Source organism: Aplidium turbinatum, chromosome 9 (assembly GCF_918807975.1).
Source record: "Aplidium turbinatum chromosome 9, kaAplTurb1.1, whole genome shotgun sequence".
Taxonomy (NCBI): Eukaryota; Metazoa; Chordata; class Ascidiacea; order Aplousobranchia; family Polyclinidae; genus Aplidium; species Aplidium turbinatum.
Window position 1 is genome coordinate 4,925,402 of NC_137480.1, and position 18,013 is coordinate 4,943,414.

At 39.1% G+C, this 18,013-nt stretch overlaps 3 protein-coding genes across 3 annotated transcripts in view; all 3 read left to right on the plus strand.

The window, feature by feature from the left end:
• The window catches only part of LOC145777163 (exportin-4-like), a 33,658-nt gene extending 18,691 nt beyond the window's left edge, over window positions 1–14,967 (plus strand). The window contains exons 18-23 of the mRNA XM_082588471.1: window positions 7,647–7,821; window positions 8,318–8,453; window positions 8,913–9,026; window positions 10,071–10,188; window positions 10,747–10,866; window positions 11,384–14,967. Of these exons, the coding sequence (XP_082444597.1) occupies window positions 7,647–7,821; window positions 8,318–8,453; window positions 8,913–9,026; window positions 10,071–10,188; window positions 10,747–10,866; window positions 11,384–11,554 (834 nt within the window). The 3' untranslated portion in view covers window positions 11,555–14,967. The remainder of the gene's footprint in view (window positions 1–7,646; window positions 7,822–8,317; window positions 8,454–8,912; window positions 9,027–10,070; window positions 10,189–10,746; window positions 10,867–11,383) is intronic.
• LOC145777391 (uncharacterized) lies at window positions 811–5,768 on the plus strand. The gene is made up of 5 exons (XM_082588759.1): window positions 811–990; window positions 1,710–1,804; window positions 2,040–2,281; window positions 2,905–3,162; window positions 5,568–5,768. The coding sequence occupies exons 1-5, from the start codon at window positions 962–964 to the stop codon at window positions 5,766–5,768; spliced, it is 825 nt and encodes a 274-aa protein (XP_082444885.1). The 5' UTR covers window positions 811–961.
• A 1,139-nt stretch (window positions 14,968–16,106) lies between the features above and the next one.
• LOC145777752 (prostaglandin E synthase-like) lies at window positions 16,107–18,013 on the plus strand. Its single transcript, XM_082589197.1, has 3 exons — window positions 16,107–16,240; window positions 17,187–17,269; window positions 17,706–18,013. Exons 1-3 carry the CDS (start codon window positions 16,118–16,120, stop codon window positions 17,947–17,949), a joined length of 450 nt encoding a protein of 149 aa, XP_082445323.1. The 5' UTR covers window positions 16,107–16,117; the 3' UTR covers window positions 17,950–18,013.

The following is an 18,013-nucleotide window of genomic DNA, read 5'->3' on the forward strand; positions in this document are numbered from 1 at the left end:
AATTCTAATTTTAATTTGATGAATTTGGTTACATACAAAACGACCTATGATCTGGTCACATACAAAGTGTGTATCTTAATAAAAAACAAACACATTATTGCGCCAAAAATACCGAATCTAAAAAGTGATCAAAACGAGATTAAATTTGTCAAAATTTTCCGGGGGAGAGGGGCAAGCCCCTTACAGCCTACACCCCTGTCCAACTTTACTTTTTCGGACATTAAGTTTTGCATTGTCCATATGTTTTGTAAATTTTGCTTTACAGGATTAAAAGTCTGGTTCTTCCCCAACTTTTTTCCAGATCCGCTACTGCATTGTCAGCATATTTACTATTTTTAAAATCTTAAGAGTGTTTTCTGAAATGATAAATGTGAATTTTTTCTCTACATTGAAAGAGTTTGGGGCTACGAACTGACGCTTTCTTGTCCTATTTTTAAAAGCCATCACTAAACACAGGGGCCCACTATTGGATTTGGGGGGAGGGCAAGATGGTGCTCACACAGCCCTGTATAAAAATGTTTGTGATGACGTGCTGTGAAGTCAACCAAATAATTCGCCATTTGCAAACATTGTTGAGTCAATAGATTAGCTTGCTGTGTGAAAAACGCTTTGAATTGTGTTTCATTCATGAAATACCTACTTCGCATTAATTCGACGTCTCTGTATCGAATCAGTACAACAGGAGAAGTTTGTCTTTCGAAAAAAGGGAAAATAAAGCCTAGGCTACTCCACGTGTTAAAGGTACAACCTTTAAGGTAGCATAGCTGTGTCAGTCGTGTTAGTGCGTTCGTGAGACGTGATCGTTTATTTTGCTTTCGCCGCTTTGTTGTTGCTTAGTTCAAACAAGGACCAGCAAGGTGTGACAGTTGACATAGCAATTTAATTTGAATTACAAAGCAATACCTGAACCCCGTTTCACGAGTGTAGTGGAAAGTTCTTGCTGCAATGACCGACGAATGACATGAAAAAGGTTCTTGTTCTGGTTAAAAGGTAAGCATAGTTTTAACATACTTCTGTGCCATGAATAATTAACTTTGCTGCGTAAATGAAATCTTGTTAATATTATCATCTCAGTTGTAAAAAAGCAGTTCAATGTTATTCTAAAGACGCATAATGATTGTCTACAAAATCTCGGTGTGACTACGCTGCTCATTGGGTGGGATGTTGCCCTTTTACTTTAACAACAATTAGAAAAATAAAATTAGTTAAATATCCAATGATCTTTGATGTCACGCTCCGCTTTCCCTTCGTCAACCTACAGATGGTGGATTCTTCATTCGTATTCTGCGACATGAAGAATACATTTTTCTCGTGATTTTTTCAGCTTTTTGTTTACCCTACCATAAACGCACTTTCCTTTCAGTCAAAAAAACTTTTTTTTTACTTTGATTCAACGACAGTAGACGTTAGTTAGCGGGGCCGTTTCATGATTACTTGTGACGTTTGTTTGCATATTCAGAATAGGTCTCACCAATTTAAATATTCAAAGAAAATTTAGCGTGAGCAGACCCGTTTATTTTTAAATATCAACTTAATTTATTTTTGGTAAGTACCCTAATGATTCTGGATGTTAGCCAGACCCTTGCCGGCAAATGACTGATCATAATGATGATAATGATCATAATGATGAACACTCAACAAATTATGAACAATTTCTCACATTGTTTCTACAAAGATCTGTTTTATTAATCCTCATGATTTTTCTTCAGGAGGAAGCTAACGATTTATGTCTTATCAATTGTTTCGATTGCATTGCTTCTCGTCCTTTCGTCTTTGCAAGCCCGAACTTCGATTCATGACCCAGGTGATCCACACACTCTAATCACGATTTACAGCGCCTTCCAACGGCGGTACGTCGTTGTATGTTTTCCGTTCCCTTCCACAACTACTGACGTTCTTAGTGACAGTTTTTGTAGTAAAAACAGTTTGTGCAAAACAGCAATCCCGTTACCGAAACAGCATCTCGTTTGAAACAGCGTTTGGACGCTTGAAGAGCATAGCGCAAAAAGGAAAGCAGCAACCGATTATTTGTATGACAGGAAGACGCAGCCAACTGTACTGGGTGGACGTCGACAAGGAGCCACCTCACACAGCTGAACACGACTTGGTGGAAACAGACAACGAGCTATTCACTTCATGCGAGGGAGAGGGATATCTCGATGCCTCCTCTTACCCATTAGTAGACGCACTACTGGTATTTTGTGGCGGGTTGAACGGAGGCAGCAGATTGAGTGGGTTGGTTTCTTTGACTTACGCAAAACCTTGTTCTTTTGACTTGCCGGTAAGTTCTTATATTTTTGCTTTCAATGCATCAAACCTAAAAAATCCATTTCAAGAAAGTATCTTATTCTCTAAACGTTACGTTGCGATACGGGACTTCGTATTTTAAACTCTCTGGTGCCTAACAGATCGTTTCGCTGTTATAAGGAACGCTTGAAATGGCGGGGCAAATTGTTATGACAATACAGTTTTTTTTATCTTACTACAGTGCCAGTAAATACAAAAACAATCAAGTTTGGTAATAGCCTTTCGTACCAAACCTGATTGTTTTGATTTACTATGTTGTATTGTTGCATTGCAACTGCATTTATGTGATGTTGCACCCTACAATGCATGGATCCTGGTATAAGTTATGATCTGCAATCAATTCTAACACCGAGAAACAAGAACGGAGGTTTACAGGGCTGTGTGGAGTCGGGCGAAAGGTATACGACTCTTTGATTTATAACTGGCCAACTCCGGCTTCAGTGTTGCCAGATTTTATTACTCATCTTATACTACTTTTGGAAAACTCTTATTCCCTGTCAACGCACCAGCCAGTAACTTAGATAAACACCAGCACGAAGAAGAGTGTTCCTCTCAGAAAATTTTTGAAGCTTATTCATAACATTGATCTATTTTTAGGCGTGCCAAATGTATGTTCAAGTTGGAACGAAGAGCGTTTTGTTACAAAACATAACCGGCTGGAAACCCTTTTCAATCGTGAGAGCAAAAGCACTCTTGGTCTTCACCAAGGGCAGCTCGAACCATACTTTGACCAAACTTACCCGAGAAAATCCTTCTTTACAAAATGATCACTTTTATTTCTTACCTTCTGCTCTGTCGGCTAAGAAATTTGTTTTGTATTTCCTTCGACTTGTCGCCAAGAAATGTAGCCAGCAGGTGAGTTATAGCGTTGTTAGTGGCCAACAACGCCGCTGCTTGATTGATTGAAAGAATATTTATCCACTGATTCTTTTTTAGCAGTTTTGCATGCTTGTAGAGGTTTTGAACCATTGACGCAGGCCCGGTTACCGAGATTGACAGAAGAACGCTTTCGTTTTTGTTTTTTGTATCCAAGCTTACACCCGGTGGTTGAGCACTTCGATTAAGTGGAACGGGAGGGAAGAAAGCCAATTTTCGTGTTCACCTTCAGGAATGTCTTTAAGTGTTCTAACAAAGATATGTACAGCCACCTGTCAATAAGCTAATCTATCCACCATATTCCACTGCTTTGAATGCCGCAGCTGGTCACGTGCACACGCCGAGGTTTGAACCATGGTCGCCTGATCTATTCTTCTGTATATAAACCTGGATGCTCATCAATTGTGCAACTAGAGTGTGTGAACTAATGGGCGAGCTGATCGAGTGCATCATCGCATATTGTAGATCAGTGGTTTTCAAACGTTTTTGCTTAGGGTAAGAAAGTTTGAAATCTTCTGCGACACATTGACTTGGTCCGTCAATATAAATATATTTTAAAATAAATGGAGATGTGGGGATTTGTAGAAGTCGTTAAGACCACGATCGAACGAAAATGGAAGACGCCATGCTCGAGTTTCATCTTTGTTTGGGATCATCAGTATTGCATGTGTCGAGCGGGAATCGAACTTCCGACTTGATGGAAATTATGTACCGTACGTCTTCGGGAATCGAACCTCCGTCGAGATTGTAGCATGGAGCTCTTAGTTGAAACACAATGCTCGCTGTTCTGTAGTGAGCATTATGAGTAGTCAGGTAGTTCTGACGCCAGGAAGACCGCTCCTTCTGAACAGTACATATCCAGTTCTAAAGTTAAGTTATTTTCTTTCCACAAAGGTAAGGTTTTAATGGACTGACAAAAGCAGCAGTTGAGAACTATGTGGCATGAATTAGTGGTGCGATACTAGCCTCATGAGCGAAACACGCATCTATCACTGCCAATTCTTGCTACACTCGACTGCCGAGAAACACATGGAGCTCTTACCCACATCTAACAGTGAAGTTGTTTTTAAAACAGTGAAGTTGTTTAACCCAACAGTGAAGTTGTTTTTAACTTCGGTCTATATTGGGTTCAGTACATGGGACTGAGGATACCTGGATTTCCAAGTGCGCAGAGACGCATGCTGGACGTTGTAGTGCAAACTCGACCGAGGTTCGATTCCCACTAAAGTCAAGGACCTTCACAATTTCCATCAAAGTTCGATTCTCACTCAAGACAATATAGATATGCACCATTGGTAATCCCAAACAAGGGTGAAACTCCAGTATGGCATTTTTGCCATGTACATTTTTGCTGCTGTCTCTTTAACAATTTCATCGAATAAGAGTTTGGTAGGTTGGAAAAGGTAGATGATAAAGTATTGTTGTGATGTGATATAGTATTGTGAGAAATTACGCAACAACTTTTATTACGCAGTGAAATAGTGAGAGCTGTGAACGGTCTGGTGATCAAGCGATTTACAGAGTTAATTGTCGGAAATTTATCGTCGTAATTTACTGTAACACGAAAGCAAATGTTTCCTTTTAAACTAAGATTTGACATTTTGAAGATTTGCGCGTGGGCTGCAAATTTCAAATCACTAAACTTTATCGGCACACTTGCGCCCCTCTTGCGGCACACCACTGTGCCGCGGCACACAGTTTGGTAAAGTCTACTGTAGATAACTAATTGAAAGTTTGATAGAGATGCCAACGACTTCTGTCTAGTGTTAAGAAGCATTCGGTGTTTTGGATTAAATCTACCACTTTCTATACTTTCAACGTCGCACATTCAGCAAAACACGAAGATGATAGATTGAGAATTAAAATATATTGACTTTGTTTTGTCTATTAACTAAACCTCACATTTTTGCGAGGTTTCGCTTTAAAAAGCGAACAGAAACGTTTTTCATTTTCACACAGCGTTTGAAAATTAAACTTTTTCATCAACCGACGTTGCTTTTCTGAAAATGTTGATCTTTTTATCACTGATCAGGCCATAAAATGGACGTGTGAAAAACAATTGGCACCATTATGTTTGCTTATGTTGATATGTACACTAGTGACTACAGTGTACACTCTGTTCGCTTTCCAGCTTGCAAATCAGCCCTTTTTTTACGTTGATTCAACGTCTGTAGGAAAAGACTGGTTTGTCAGCTGGATTTTCCCATGATATTGTCTTTGATCGAATGAACAATGTTTTCCGCCCACTTGTCACTTACTTATATCATCCCCAACATACCGACATACCCAGATGGAAAAACTCGTTCACAGACGTAGAAAGAGCAAATTGTTTGCACCCAGACAGCAAATCAATTGGTTTTGCGATCTACTTGTTTTTTTTTCAGATTGATCTATCAAGGAAAAAGTTACATGTCAACATATCCAACTTTACTTTGAACAAGCAAGGCATAAGTGAAGCGTTTTGTATGTACATGGAACTCGTTGGCGGAAGTGTCAGACAGTCATATATACTGGGAACTAAGCCATGCAACACGTCCGTCGAAGATACTTGCTCTCTGGATAACATTCATATCAAAAGTCATTAATTTATTTCTTTGACGAAAAAGATATTATCTACTTCAAACTTTAACCTTTCAAAAGCTTATGAAACTGCAGACACTGGTCAGTTTACTGTTTAACGAAACGGTTCTGCTCTAAACTTGATGAAGAGTAAGAGTCATTGGGTTTGACCAGTGCGTACCTGGCTCATTTCAATCAATATTTTGCTTATTTTCTTTATTTGGGTTGATTTGCATCGACCTTCTCTGTCGGTTTTCGGCCAACGCCGGCATCATGAATCTGAGAGCTCGATGTGAGGCCGCCACCAACTTGATTTGTTTCATTTTATTGTTGCAACTGCCACTGATTTTTTTTTCAAGAGGAAATGAAACGCTTTTGTATCGTTTTTTTTCAACGGTTTGTATTTTTTCACCCAGATAGTATTTGATTGCTTTCATCTCGGCTAGTATTAATTTGAAAACATTTTTTTTTGGAAGCAACTGACACCAGCAACAATAGAAATACGACATCGTAGCATTCTTGAAAAGTGTGCGACATATTAAAAGCCTTTCGTGTGATGACGTCACAATATAGCGAACCAAATATACTGTTGAAGATTTGAGACTGTGACGCTCTTTAATTTCGCCAATGAATATCAGTTTGGATGTGCCAAAGGATTTTTCAAATGTTAACAAATGATTGTTTCTCGATCGATGGCGCCAACTGACAGCATGATTACTGCTACATAAATTCGTGCTCAGAGACCTCAAGATCAACAAAAGTCTAATTGAATATGTTTAATGTTAATAATAATATCAATGTTTTTCATCGCTAGCTCTAATGCTGATGTTCCTAATGTAGGAATTGTAAACTAAGAAGTTTAATCGAGAGCTATTATACTGCGTCACAAATACATGGAAATGGAATGGCGCATATATACATTGTACTTTACTTTGTCATCAATATTACTTGTCGTTAACGTTCAACATCAATGGTATATCTCTGTGGTTATGCCGAGTATTTCGAATTTGGAGAAATCCTATGATCTATTGTCGCAAACAAAACACTGACTTTATTTTGCATTTTCTTCATTTCCTGTGGCGGAAATATATCGAATCGGATTCGATCTAGGCCGAAGTAGGCTACTCTTGAATAGATTCGAATCCTCAATTATTCGAAAATGCCCTTCCCTAGACTTAAGACTAACAAGTTAAATGAAAACGCCAAATAGGTTTCTTGTAGATTTAATTTAAAGGAAAAACGTAGATGTGTCAGTAAATGTAAAATAACAAACAGAACAACAGTTCATGCTTCCATTTGGAAATTGTGGCTGATCTTTCTCCGAAAAACGCTTTCTCCGAATAGTTGCAGACTGCTCATAAACCGTCGTCGATCGGTCCAGTCGTCTTCGTATGAGGTTTTGAGGCCGTTGGTCCAACTTTTTACCTCCAATGCTAGCCAGGCATTGCCGAAGTATATGGAGACCCTTTGGCCGTCATCTTAAACACAGAGACCATCTGCTCCGTCTGGTCAATGGAATCGATTCTTACACTCTTTCAAAGCTAACTGTCAGAACTAATCCACCAAAGCATCGGTTTGCCATCAAACATGGTGCTTCAGCTTCCTGAACCTGCCAATGAACGGATAGTGCGTTGTTGACATTGTGTTTAACCTTTGATGATAAACGATTAAAATCAAGAGATAAAAAGCATGCACTAGACAATGTTGAACACTATGCCTATGGTTAAGGTTACCTAGGTTTATTCAGTCTTGTTTGAGTTGTTTCTCCTCATCAGCTTGGACCATATTTCTGTAAATTTAGGAAAAGCGCCATTTTTTTAAATTTCCATGTTTCCTTGGACGATATTTCAAACCAAGAAATGTCCAGGTCTCCTGACATAAAGCGTTATCTGATACCTCTCTAGGCGCAGTGTGACCACCTGTACAAGTGGTCACTGGATCTTCTACGTGCCTACAGCAAGCACAACATAGGCAAGCGTCATCATGATAATGAAGAGGATTCTTATCAAGACATCACATTGCTCATTGAGCTGCTCACCAACATCTTGTCCAAGGATCTCATCGACTTCAATGAATCAGGTTTGAAAGGAAGTTGTTTATTTTACAAGTGCCCTGTTGTCGGCTTGGCTGGGACTGGGCATAAAATTGTTTTTCAGAAAATCATAGTTCCCGTACCTTTTTTATTTTCATTAAAATTGACCGACTTCTTTGTAGATGAACATCTTCAACTTCAAGCCATTTTCGGATCAGAATTTCCGTATTTTTCATGTAGTGATATTTTTTCGTTCATTATGTGGAGAACCCTCACCAAAAATTATCCGCGTCACTTTTCACGTGCAATTACGTTTTGAGAAGCAGTGAAAGTTTGTACAACAATGACTTATATACGATTTTGTTGGACAGCTCGTAAAATCAGCACATCCAATTGATAGAGCGCTATGCCAAAACTTACATTATTATTTTTTGCTTTGACTGTATCGGTTACCTTCTGTTGGACGGCTTCCGGCCCACCGTTGAGTTCGATGCCTCCTGCCAAAAGAATCACTTCCGCATTGTATCTTCCTTCTCTATTCAGATACTGAGCTTCAAGCTGAGGTTATCATACGTCCGAGTGCAGAGGAGACATCCGCTGCCGATGTTGTGCTCTATGGACTCAACATCATTCTCCCCCTCGTCAGCAGCCAGTTGCTTCTCTACCCCTCGTTTTGTTTGTAAGTACATGCATGGCCTACGTTTGCAAGCTTGAAAATTTTGCGTGTTCTAAGGTGTCAGTTTCATTTTAACGGCAGTCATGCGTGTATCTGTGGTAATATGACGTCAAGATCATTTACGTGGTTCTGTAACTTCCACGCATTTACGAATGTTTATCTTGGCCTTGTGAAACGACTTGTCAAATCAACGGTATTATTACAATCATTCTTTCATGTCTTGTCACGCCAGTGTTGAGGCCAGATAAGAGCATTGTTAGTTATGTTTTTAGGTTATTGCGTCATTTATTACATTAATTTCACGTTTGACTTTTGTCATATTCAGCAAGTTTTCAATTGACATTCTGACGTCTGCAGACGTTGAGTCAATGCAAAAAAGAGTGGTTTGCTGGCTGTGATCCCGGTACGCCTCCATCTTGAAGTGATTTCAATCTAAAAGTTATTGCATTTTCATTGCTTCAGCCAATACTACAAGCTTGTGACATTCCTATGCGAGATTTATCCTGAGAAGATAGAGAAGCTTCCCCAGCCCATGCTGCAGTGTTTCGTCTTCTCCCTCCAAGTCGGTCTCAGCTCGTATCCTCAATGTTATATTACATTGCAGCAACATTGCGGACGTGTATACCACCGTATCAATGCAACGATAAAAAGTCATAGATAGCATATGAATAGAGAAACTATCGATCATAACTCTCTGCACCATCCCAGACCGTAGCCGGTCGTTTGGTCGACAGACATTTGGTCGACAGACATTTGGTCGACAAACGTTTGGTCGACAGACATTTGGTCGACAAGACATTTGGTCGACAAGACATTTGGTCGACAGACATTTGGTCGACAAGACATTTGGGTTAGGGTTAGGTTCGGGTTAGAGTTAGAGTTAGGGTTAGCGTTAGGGTTAGTTAACTATCCCTAACCCTAAAATGAATCGTTCTGTCGACCTAACGTCCTGTCGACCAAATGTCTTGTCGACCAAATGTCTGTCGACCAAACGTCCTGTCGACCAAACGTCCTGTCGACCAAATGTCTGTCGACCAAACGTCCTGTCGACCAAATGTCTGTCGACCAAATGACCGGGTACCATCCCAGACAGCAAAATTTGTCATTTTTACATTGATTCAACGTCTCCAGACGTTACATCAATGTAAAAATGATGGATTTTGCTGTCTGGGATGTTTCGCGTCACTAGTAGGATCGTCACGAGATGATTATTATTCAAATAGAATATTTTTCAATTCTATTTGAATAAACCTAATGATGATCTTACCGATGTGGAACAGGTTAGGAGTTGTATGTCTTTAGTTTAGTTTATTTGAGTTTATTATTATTAATTGTTTAATAATTTCTCAAAGTTTTCTCACCGCCCACTTTAAAAGGTAGGTCAGTGCGAAACACAACTGTTTCGTTATTGATTTAAAAGTTTACCTTAAACTACCTTACCTTAACCTTAAACTAAGTAAAAGTTTACCTTAAACAAGTTTTAGCTACATTTATCATGCAATATCTCAATTTAACTACTGTACATATATACGTATAATATTTACATAAATATATACTATTGTGTATGCAAACGTTTTTTAAATACTCTGTTGTACCAGTTCTTAACAAAATTGCACAAAGATATGGAACTGAAAATTGTAAGTTATGTTTGGAGGCTGTAGAAGGTTTGGCAACGCAATGCTTGAAGACAAAGGCCGCTCCCACCCCCCTGCATGAACCCACCGCCTCGTTTGTTCGTGTGAGTGATGTGCTTAGCGTACATGGAGGAAACTTAGCCTAATATTACATCCCAGACAGCAAAATCTGTCATTTGTACATTGATTCAACGTGTGCAGACGTTGAATCAATGTAAAAATGACAGATTTTGCTGTCTGGGATCATCCAAACTATGATTTGACTTGCGATATTACCGCTATCGTGTTTCTGTAGCCCAAGTTTTGCGCTAGCCTTGCACTTTTTAATTCTAAATTTGCATGTGCTTCATTCTATTTCAGCGGTTGCATACTATTCTTTGCATCGCTTGTATTGATGTATGCACAAATAGGTTTGTTGATAAACAATGTCAAGAGATGCTGGTTGAGCGTGATGCTCGAAACGCTACCGTTTCATCTTCACCAAGTGACACCTGGGTGCATGACAAAGACCAGCGTCTGCTGAAAGTATCTTCATGTACGCGGAAGTGCCCAAACCAGTTTCATGAAGAGCGTTTGCTATCCGAAGATAATTAATTAGTGTTGCCATGAAACTTCTAAACCAGTAACTGAACGACTCATGACGCTTGCTTCTCGCCGTTCAGCTCGTCTTCGACACCCTGATTGTGCACGCTGCCGACATGGATCTACTACGTACAGCCGCTGATACTTTCTACTCCCTACTATGCTTCCAACCACAACACACGATGCAAGTGTTTCACCAGGTACCCATTGCCACCTATCATCAGTGGAATGATTGAAACAAAGTGTAGTTATTACTTGTTAGTTTGGTGTGTTACTCGTGAGCATTTGATTTTGTTCTGGACACAAGTCATGTTAAACGTACGATTTTTAGTTATCTCAGAAAACATGTTTTTGTTTAATAAAAAAGGAATTTTATTTGTAGGTGGTCGCTCTGCAAAAGTAAAATAGTTCCAAGACTTAAAATTAACACAAATTTAAAATATTGTGAATGCCAACTTCTGAATGCAATTACTGTAGTTTTAAAGTTGCATCCGGATGCGTCAGTGCCTTGTTGTGGTAGCTGGAGTTTTGGATCGCAAGGCTTGTGGTTCGATTCCTCTCCGTGTCTGTTTTTTTGTTCTTTATCCGAATCCTGATTCTCAACAACTTCCGATCCATCAAACGTCCAAAAATGTGCTCGCAACCATATTTGCTTTGATGTGGAGTTGTTCATTTTTTAATGATCGCAGTTTCATTTCCTCCTCTACGTATCCACAGATCGTCGCCAGCCAGCCGGATGAGAGCTACAAAGGGAGACTCTCGGAGGCTTTCACTCATCTTGTACCGGACTTGGAGAAGATTGACTCCAGTCGGGCGCAGCGATCAGCTTTCATCCGGACTTTGGAAACAGTTATTTTTAACATAAGAGGCATTCTCTGCGTCAAGTGACGTCATTGCGTCTGGCAACAGCCTTGAAGCCGCTCAACATGTTACTCTATGCATGACGCGCTCAGTGACATCCACTAACGTTAGCCCAGCAAGTAAAACTTGACGCACTTATAGGTCAAACCTGGACGTGCCCGTGGTGAGTATCGAACTTGAGGCCCCGACATCACCTCTCGGATATTCTTTCCCTTCAAGGGATGTGTTACCTATTGATTGTGAAATCGCTACAGCGAATTTTATTTGATGGGTCACGACGACCAAGATCACAGTTTTGTTGTCACGAGTTGCTTTTCACTTTCAATCATAGAATTAGTGGAGAAGTTGGATCGTTTTACCCAATTAGGAAGATAACTTTCAGCCGATTTTTGTTATTTATTCACATGTGTAGATGCAGCCGAGCGGTAAAATGGTGCAAAAATGCAATAACTGATTAAAAAATGTTATATCATTGCACATTGACACGTGTTGTGGAAATCAACCAGCGTTTGTGCGCAGACTTTGTGTTCTTTTAATTTATCCGCACACTTATCGGTCTGATACACAATTTTGTCAATTGCTTGTAATCAGGGTTGTGGAGTCGCGCGAAAAATGTACGACTCCGACTCCTCGATTAATAACTGGCTGACTTCGGCTTCAGTGTTGCCAGATTTTAGAGGGTTGCCAGATTTTTTTATGCTTTTTTAAAATTTGGCTTTACTTGAAGTTGCAATTGAAATTGAAACGGCGGTTTTCATATAAACTGACAAACACTTTTATTTTTTGGTGAAGTTGTAGAGCATCAAGGAGAACAAGAAACAATATTTTGAAAAAAGATTGCGAACAAAAATTTTATTTTTAAAAATTAAAAATTTATTTAAAATATATTTTAAAATTTATTTAAAATTTAAAATTTTATTTTTAAAAATTTTATTGTCTGTCGTTTTGCATCAAGTCGGAATCGGCCTTTTTTTAACGACTACTCCGGACACGCCAAAATTCTTCCGACTCCACAACCTGCTTGTAATGCTGAGGAAGAAACCTATTGCTGGAGAGGGGCGGGTCGAAACACTTTCCAATGTTTAACTTTGATATTTAGCTGCAGCAACTCTGCCTGACGGAAGGTTATTGTTCTTTTCTGCCAATTTTTTTTATCTTCTGCATTCTTCTTCATTGTGGATATATTTTGTCAGCCTTGCTTCAAACGTTTAACCATCATCTGATTATTCCCAAATCTTATCGCATTTAAATCTTTTCCTTCTCTTTTAATACCCATTTCTTCTTTCTATTGGCCACTTCAGCAAAGCTTTTGCTTAGCGGTTGCATAGCTCTGATGAAATCAGGCATTCCTATATTATTTCTCTTATCCCTCTTCCAATAACACCTGGTGTATATTCATCATACGCTTGAGTGATTGCTATTTGTACAATATTCAAAATCTTGCTATCATTCGTCTTTCTAGTCTTGTCGTCTTATCTTAAGTAAACTTCTCACATTCCACTCTATAATCAGCTCAGTGCTTAGCATTGAAACCCCACCCGTTAATAGCCAAGTTTCAACAATATTTCTCCAATAATTGGCGCCCCTCCGGTTGGAACCTGCGCTCCTTCACAGCAATTAACCGTCTGTTTTTGTGGCAAATTTAGAAATTAAATGATGCGTCTGGTCTTTTTGAGGTGCAAATTTACTGCAGCACATTTTGCCACAATTGTTATTTTTATTTATTCAACATAACGCTTTGTATTAAACCAATGTAGTGTGACGTTGCATCAATGAACGCAAACTCCAATAAACGAAAGTTCACTGTGTTAAGCACAAGTAACAAACATCATAACTCCCACACAACACCAGCGTTTCCATCAAACGTATTTGAAATTGCTGCAAAACAATTTACCGATTGCATTAAGTTTGGAGATGTTGAATTTTGTCACACTTAATTTGTATACACTGACTTTAGTTTTTGGAGTTTGTGTATTTTTCTTTGACGCCATTGAGTTTAGGAACAGATTTCAATGCTTTTATATCGACTTGTGATTAGAACACAGATGTTCACGAGTTGCACTAACCAACTGTCTGTTGCAAGTGTTGCTACTTTCATAGTTTTGTAACCAGTGGCAGTCTGACAGAACAAAGCGATTGTTGTATCATATATCATAGCAACAATAGAGCAACCAACCCTACATTGTAGGAGGAACATTGTTAGACCTCAACCCGTCGCTGTTGTTGTTTTTCATGCAATTTCAATTCAATATGGTCGCGATTGTTATTTCCTGAAGTGTTGAATTTGACCAAGTGGCTAACACACAGACACTGCTTGCTCGGTTTTACATTTATAAGGTTGAATTAAGATTTCTCAAATCGAATTTTAAACTTCACAACATCACAACTCACCGGGCTTGGGCAGCAAACGTCAGCAGCCACTCTGTCTGCATGTGATAAAACATGTGCATTCCACACTGGAGTGTATGTTATGGGTTTCGAGGTAATACGATACTCGGATCTCAGTAAAGGATTGGTCATCCAAACTGGCACAACATTACCGGAAAGCCGAGATTGCGAGAAAGCCATATCATGCAGAGATGATTTTTTTTTCTTCCCTTGTCGGAATCATCATCGCGAGTAGCTCACTTTGTTATTATTGAAGTTTTATTTACTTTAATATTTTTAATACAAATGGTGATTTGATGCATTGTGTGGATTTTTCGCAATTTCTGCTTGAAAAGACCTTTATTCGAAAGCAGCCAAGACAGAGGTAGCCGCTTTCCATTTCTTGTCCTATCCAGACTTTGCCTGTTGAAGATTTAAGTGGCGTGGAGAGGAAGGCAAGAAAACCTACTTTTGTGTCCACTTCTAAGTAGTCTATGTCTTGAAGTGACTTCTGAAAACAAAGCTGTGCGCTCACGATCAGGGACAAACCGCGCAGACGCTGAACGCGCGACAACAAACTTGACGTCTTTCTGAAAATGACCTTTATTTGAAGTGAAATGAGTCACGTCCAGTGAACTTCTGACATTCCACTCTAGAATCAACTCAGTGCTCAGCGTGATTGTGATGTGAAGTGTAGGTTAGATTTAATTTGCGTTGGAAACGTTTTTTTCATATCGTAGGCCTACTTGCCGATCTGTAGCTGATAACTTCATTTTAACTCACTGCTCCACGACATGAAGCAAGAGATGATTTATTGATTACATTTAGCGATGTTGTTTTGAAACTCCAGTATTTTATTAGTAGGTACCTGGGCTAAATTATGCTCAACGGCCCTGGTAGTAACTTTGTGTTGTAAACACAATTTAGAGGCTGATCAAACTGTCATTGTGAGTGATGCCGCTGTGAGAGTTTATAGGTTTCAAATGTTGTTGGCCGAAACGTTTGATTTTTTGCTAATGTAACATTTTTGAACACGGGAAACACATAAAAAAGTCTATTCACTTATTTGTTGAACTACTTGTCGTTTATATCGGTTATTCTAAGGTACCGTAGGCGTAGGCTAAGTGATATGGTGTCTTTCCCAGCTGCTTTCGTGAGTTAAATTGCACGAAGTTATTTCAACTCTCACATTTTAGTTTACGTGAGAAACTTCTTGCATGTGAAAGCGTAAAGTATAAAGTTTCCTTTTTACTTTGTCGCTTCATTTCATTTGCTAAATTGAAACTTAAGTGACCTTGTCCGTTTTTGTTCAATGAATCAGATTTTAACATCTGCAGGTCGTCGTAAAATCAAGTCGCACTACGTTACTATATTTCAAAAATTTTAAAATATTTCAGTTGCCTATACGGGATGGCCTAGGTGAGTTTACTTGATACATTTGCCATTAAATATGTGTAGGAAATAAAGAATAATTTGCAAAAACTTAATAGGCCAAAGTTTTGAAATCTAAAAAAAGTTTTCAAACCTAAATGTCTGCAGGCTCAGTTCAATACCAAATTAATTTTGCTTGCATCCCGGTGTTGCAGAGTATCAGACCTGCAATGCGTCACCACAGTAGATTTGTTATGCAACTTAGTTGTGTAATCTAATACCTGTAGCCTAAATAGATCTACTTTATTTTTGACGCACAATTTAATAACGTACAGGCAAAGGTCCAGTTATTACGTTTAGCTTGGTTTTCACCTGATCTTTTTTTCATGGGCTTGTTTTTAGTTTAGTTAGTTTACTTTTAAGGTTAGCTGAGTTTGGCCACATAACCTAATGAGAAGTAGGCTAAGTTAAATCACTAAAAAAATGCACTATGCTTGGTGTGGTCAGCTGAGAAAAGGACCGTTCCAAAACGAGATAGTTTAATACAGTGATGAATGACAGCGGGATGGGTTTGGAAGAGCTGAAGGGCGTTGTGAGGAATCGAGAGCTGTGGAGGGAGAAGATTTACAAAGTGACCCAGAGTCGAAGTTGACTGAACGAATGATGATAATGATTAGCTTGAGTGCTGAGACCCACTCAATTGAATTCTTCTACCTTTGTTACTACAAGGGCTGTTGAAACCAAGTTGGATCCTAATATCCTGTTCAACTTCATATAATTAAACTCGTGAAGGCTAAAGTATAGTTCTTTCAATACAAACATTTGTGTGATTTTTAGATTGTGTTTCATAACATGTTGCGTTTTGGAAATTTGACAACCGAGTTGCTTTCTATTTTTGGATTCTATGCTGCTCTTCTTGCACTTGAGTTTGTGTTTATAAGCTTCATTACTGGCCAGGAACGGCTCAGAACATTGGTGAGTGAAATCAAAGGTCTGTGGATAAACCCTCATTAGCCTAGTTGCGTAAGTTACAAACGAGAGGAACTCTAAATCATTTATTTCTCATAGCATCAATCGTTTACAATCTGACTTCATCTGGGACTGGACACTCCAAGAAGTTAAAACAGGGATATCTAAAGAAGGGGGTACCGTACGAAGGCTTTTATTAGCCCACGTCTGACAATAGAAAGGGTTTTGTTTATCGTAAATAATCTCTGTTTATCGTAAAATAACAATTGGCACGGATAGTAGTTCAATAAATCTTGTTATGAGAAACTGCATTGCGCTATTAGCATCAGGCTTGGATATTCACTGAATTCTCATGGTTAGTGGTTACCTGCTAATTCAACTATCCGTATAGTTGCTTTACATTTAACCTGTTGCATGGGCTTTGTTAAAAAAAACAGCTTAGGCCTACTGGTAACTTTTCAACTGTCTTTCCAAGCAAGTATTCTTGAAATATGCTCTACGTAACATTTGCAAACTGTCTTTTGCAACTGACTGTCGGCTACCAGCTGCACCACAAAAGTTTCTGCAATTTAAAAAAGAACCGCATGTTTAACGCGCTACTGCTACAAACTGCCGCCCTGAACCTGGTGGTGTCGTCAGAATAAGGCAATCGCTGCGAGCTTTCGTATCCTCTTAAAAAACGGCAGGCAATTGGGATTTTAAAAGATTAGACTATCAGAGACATTCCCCACAATCTGAATCAATCAAATAATCCTGCCGTTTCATAAAATTCCGATGAACTATGTTGTGTATGGTGCGATCATTTGTCAAGTCACAAAAATACGTAGCTTATGTGCCGACTCAAGTTTTGGTTCCCAGTCTACACCCCACGTAGCCTTGCCGGAATACTCATGTAGCCTACATAAGGATTCGTGCCTTTGTAGGTTGTTACCTAACTTAATTTGTGTTCTAGTCATTTGCCAATCACGAGGACGCTGTTCGTCATGGAAGTGCTTCTTACTGCCAACTAAATGAACAAGTAGAAAGAACAAGAAGGTGAGAACTGCAATTCCGCTTGCTGAGTATAATGATTTGTTTCAACTTTAATCGTAACCCTTACTCACGCTAAATAGATGAATGATCACTGTGTCTAAGCTTATTTGGATAAGTTGCAAACCTTTGGTAGGCCTACAATTTATAAATAATATGCCTATTTATTTTTTGCTCACATCAATAGCTGCAAACGTTTTGCCTCGCTCGAAATTTTTCACCCAAGGAAGAGTCAGTGAACAGTCTGCAAGGTTCCAACTACAGTCATCGTGACCCGTACAGTGCTATTAAGTGCTGGAAAGGTGCCGACTGCCGATGCGCAAGCAAATGCTGTTTCGAGTGTTATCTAGTTTTACAAAATGCGCTCAGCTACCACCTTAATAAGATTATTAATATATTCATAAGAGGTTCAAGTGGCCTACATGTAAATCTCTTTTCTCAGGATATCTCGAAACGATGTTGAAAACGTGTTAATGTTCCTCGTGATTGCTTGCCTCTACATGTTGACAGGACCATCGCCATTTTTCTACTCTTTGCAGTGTGGTGCTTACACTTTCCTTCGGTACCTGTATGCTGCGGTCTACAAGTTAGAAGTCCCTGCACCAACGCGATCTGTGGTTTATTCCATTGCTTTGTATATCGTGGAGTTACCTATGGTATTGATCGTGTTGTACAACACTTTTTAACAAGAGCGTTCAAAAACACAAATCTATCTTTGGTTGGATGCAATTAATACATATTTTCATGTGG

Excerpts from the sequence above, each read along its gene's own strand:
- LOC145777752 (XM_082589197.1), top strand. The coding sequence starts at position 16,118 with ATGTTGCGTTTTGGAAATTTGACAACCGAGTTGCTTTCTATTTTTGGA. Across the intron at positions 16,241-17,186 it reads AGGAACGGCTCAGAACATTG|TCATTTGCCAATCACGAGGA; the intron begins GTGAGTGAAATC and ends TTTGTGTTCTAG. Across the intron at positions 17,270-17,705 it reads CAAGTAGAAAGAACAAGAAG|GATATCTCGAAACGATGTTG; the intron begins GTGAGAACTGCA and ends CTCTTTTCTCAG.
- LOC145777391 (XM_082588759.1), top strand. The coding sequence starts at position 962 with ATGAAAAAGGTTCTTGTTCTGGTTAAAAG. Across the intron at positions 1,805-2,039 it reads AACTTCGATTCATGACCCAG|GAAGACGCAGCCAACTGTAC; the intron begins GTGATCCACACA and ends TTTGTATGACAG. Across the intron at positions 3,163-5,567 it reads CCAAGAAATGTAGCCAGCAG|ATTGATCTATCAAGGAAAAA; the intron begins GTGAGTTATAGC and ends TTTTTTTTTCAG.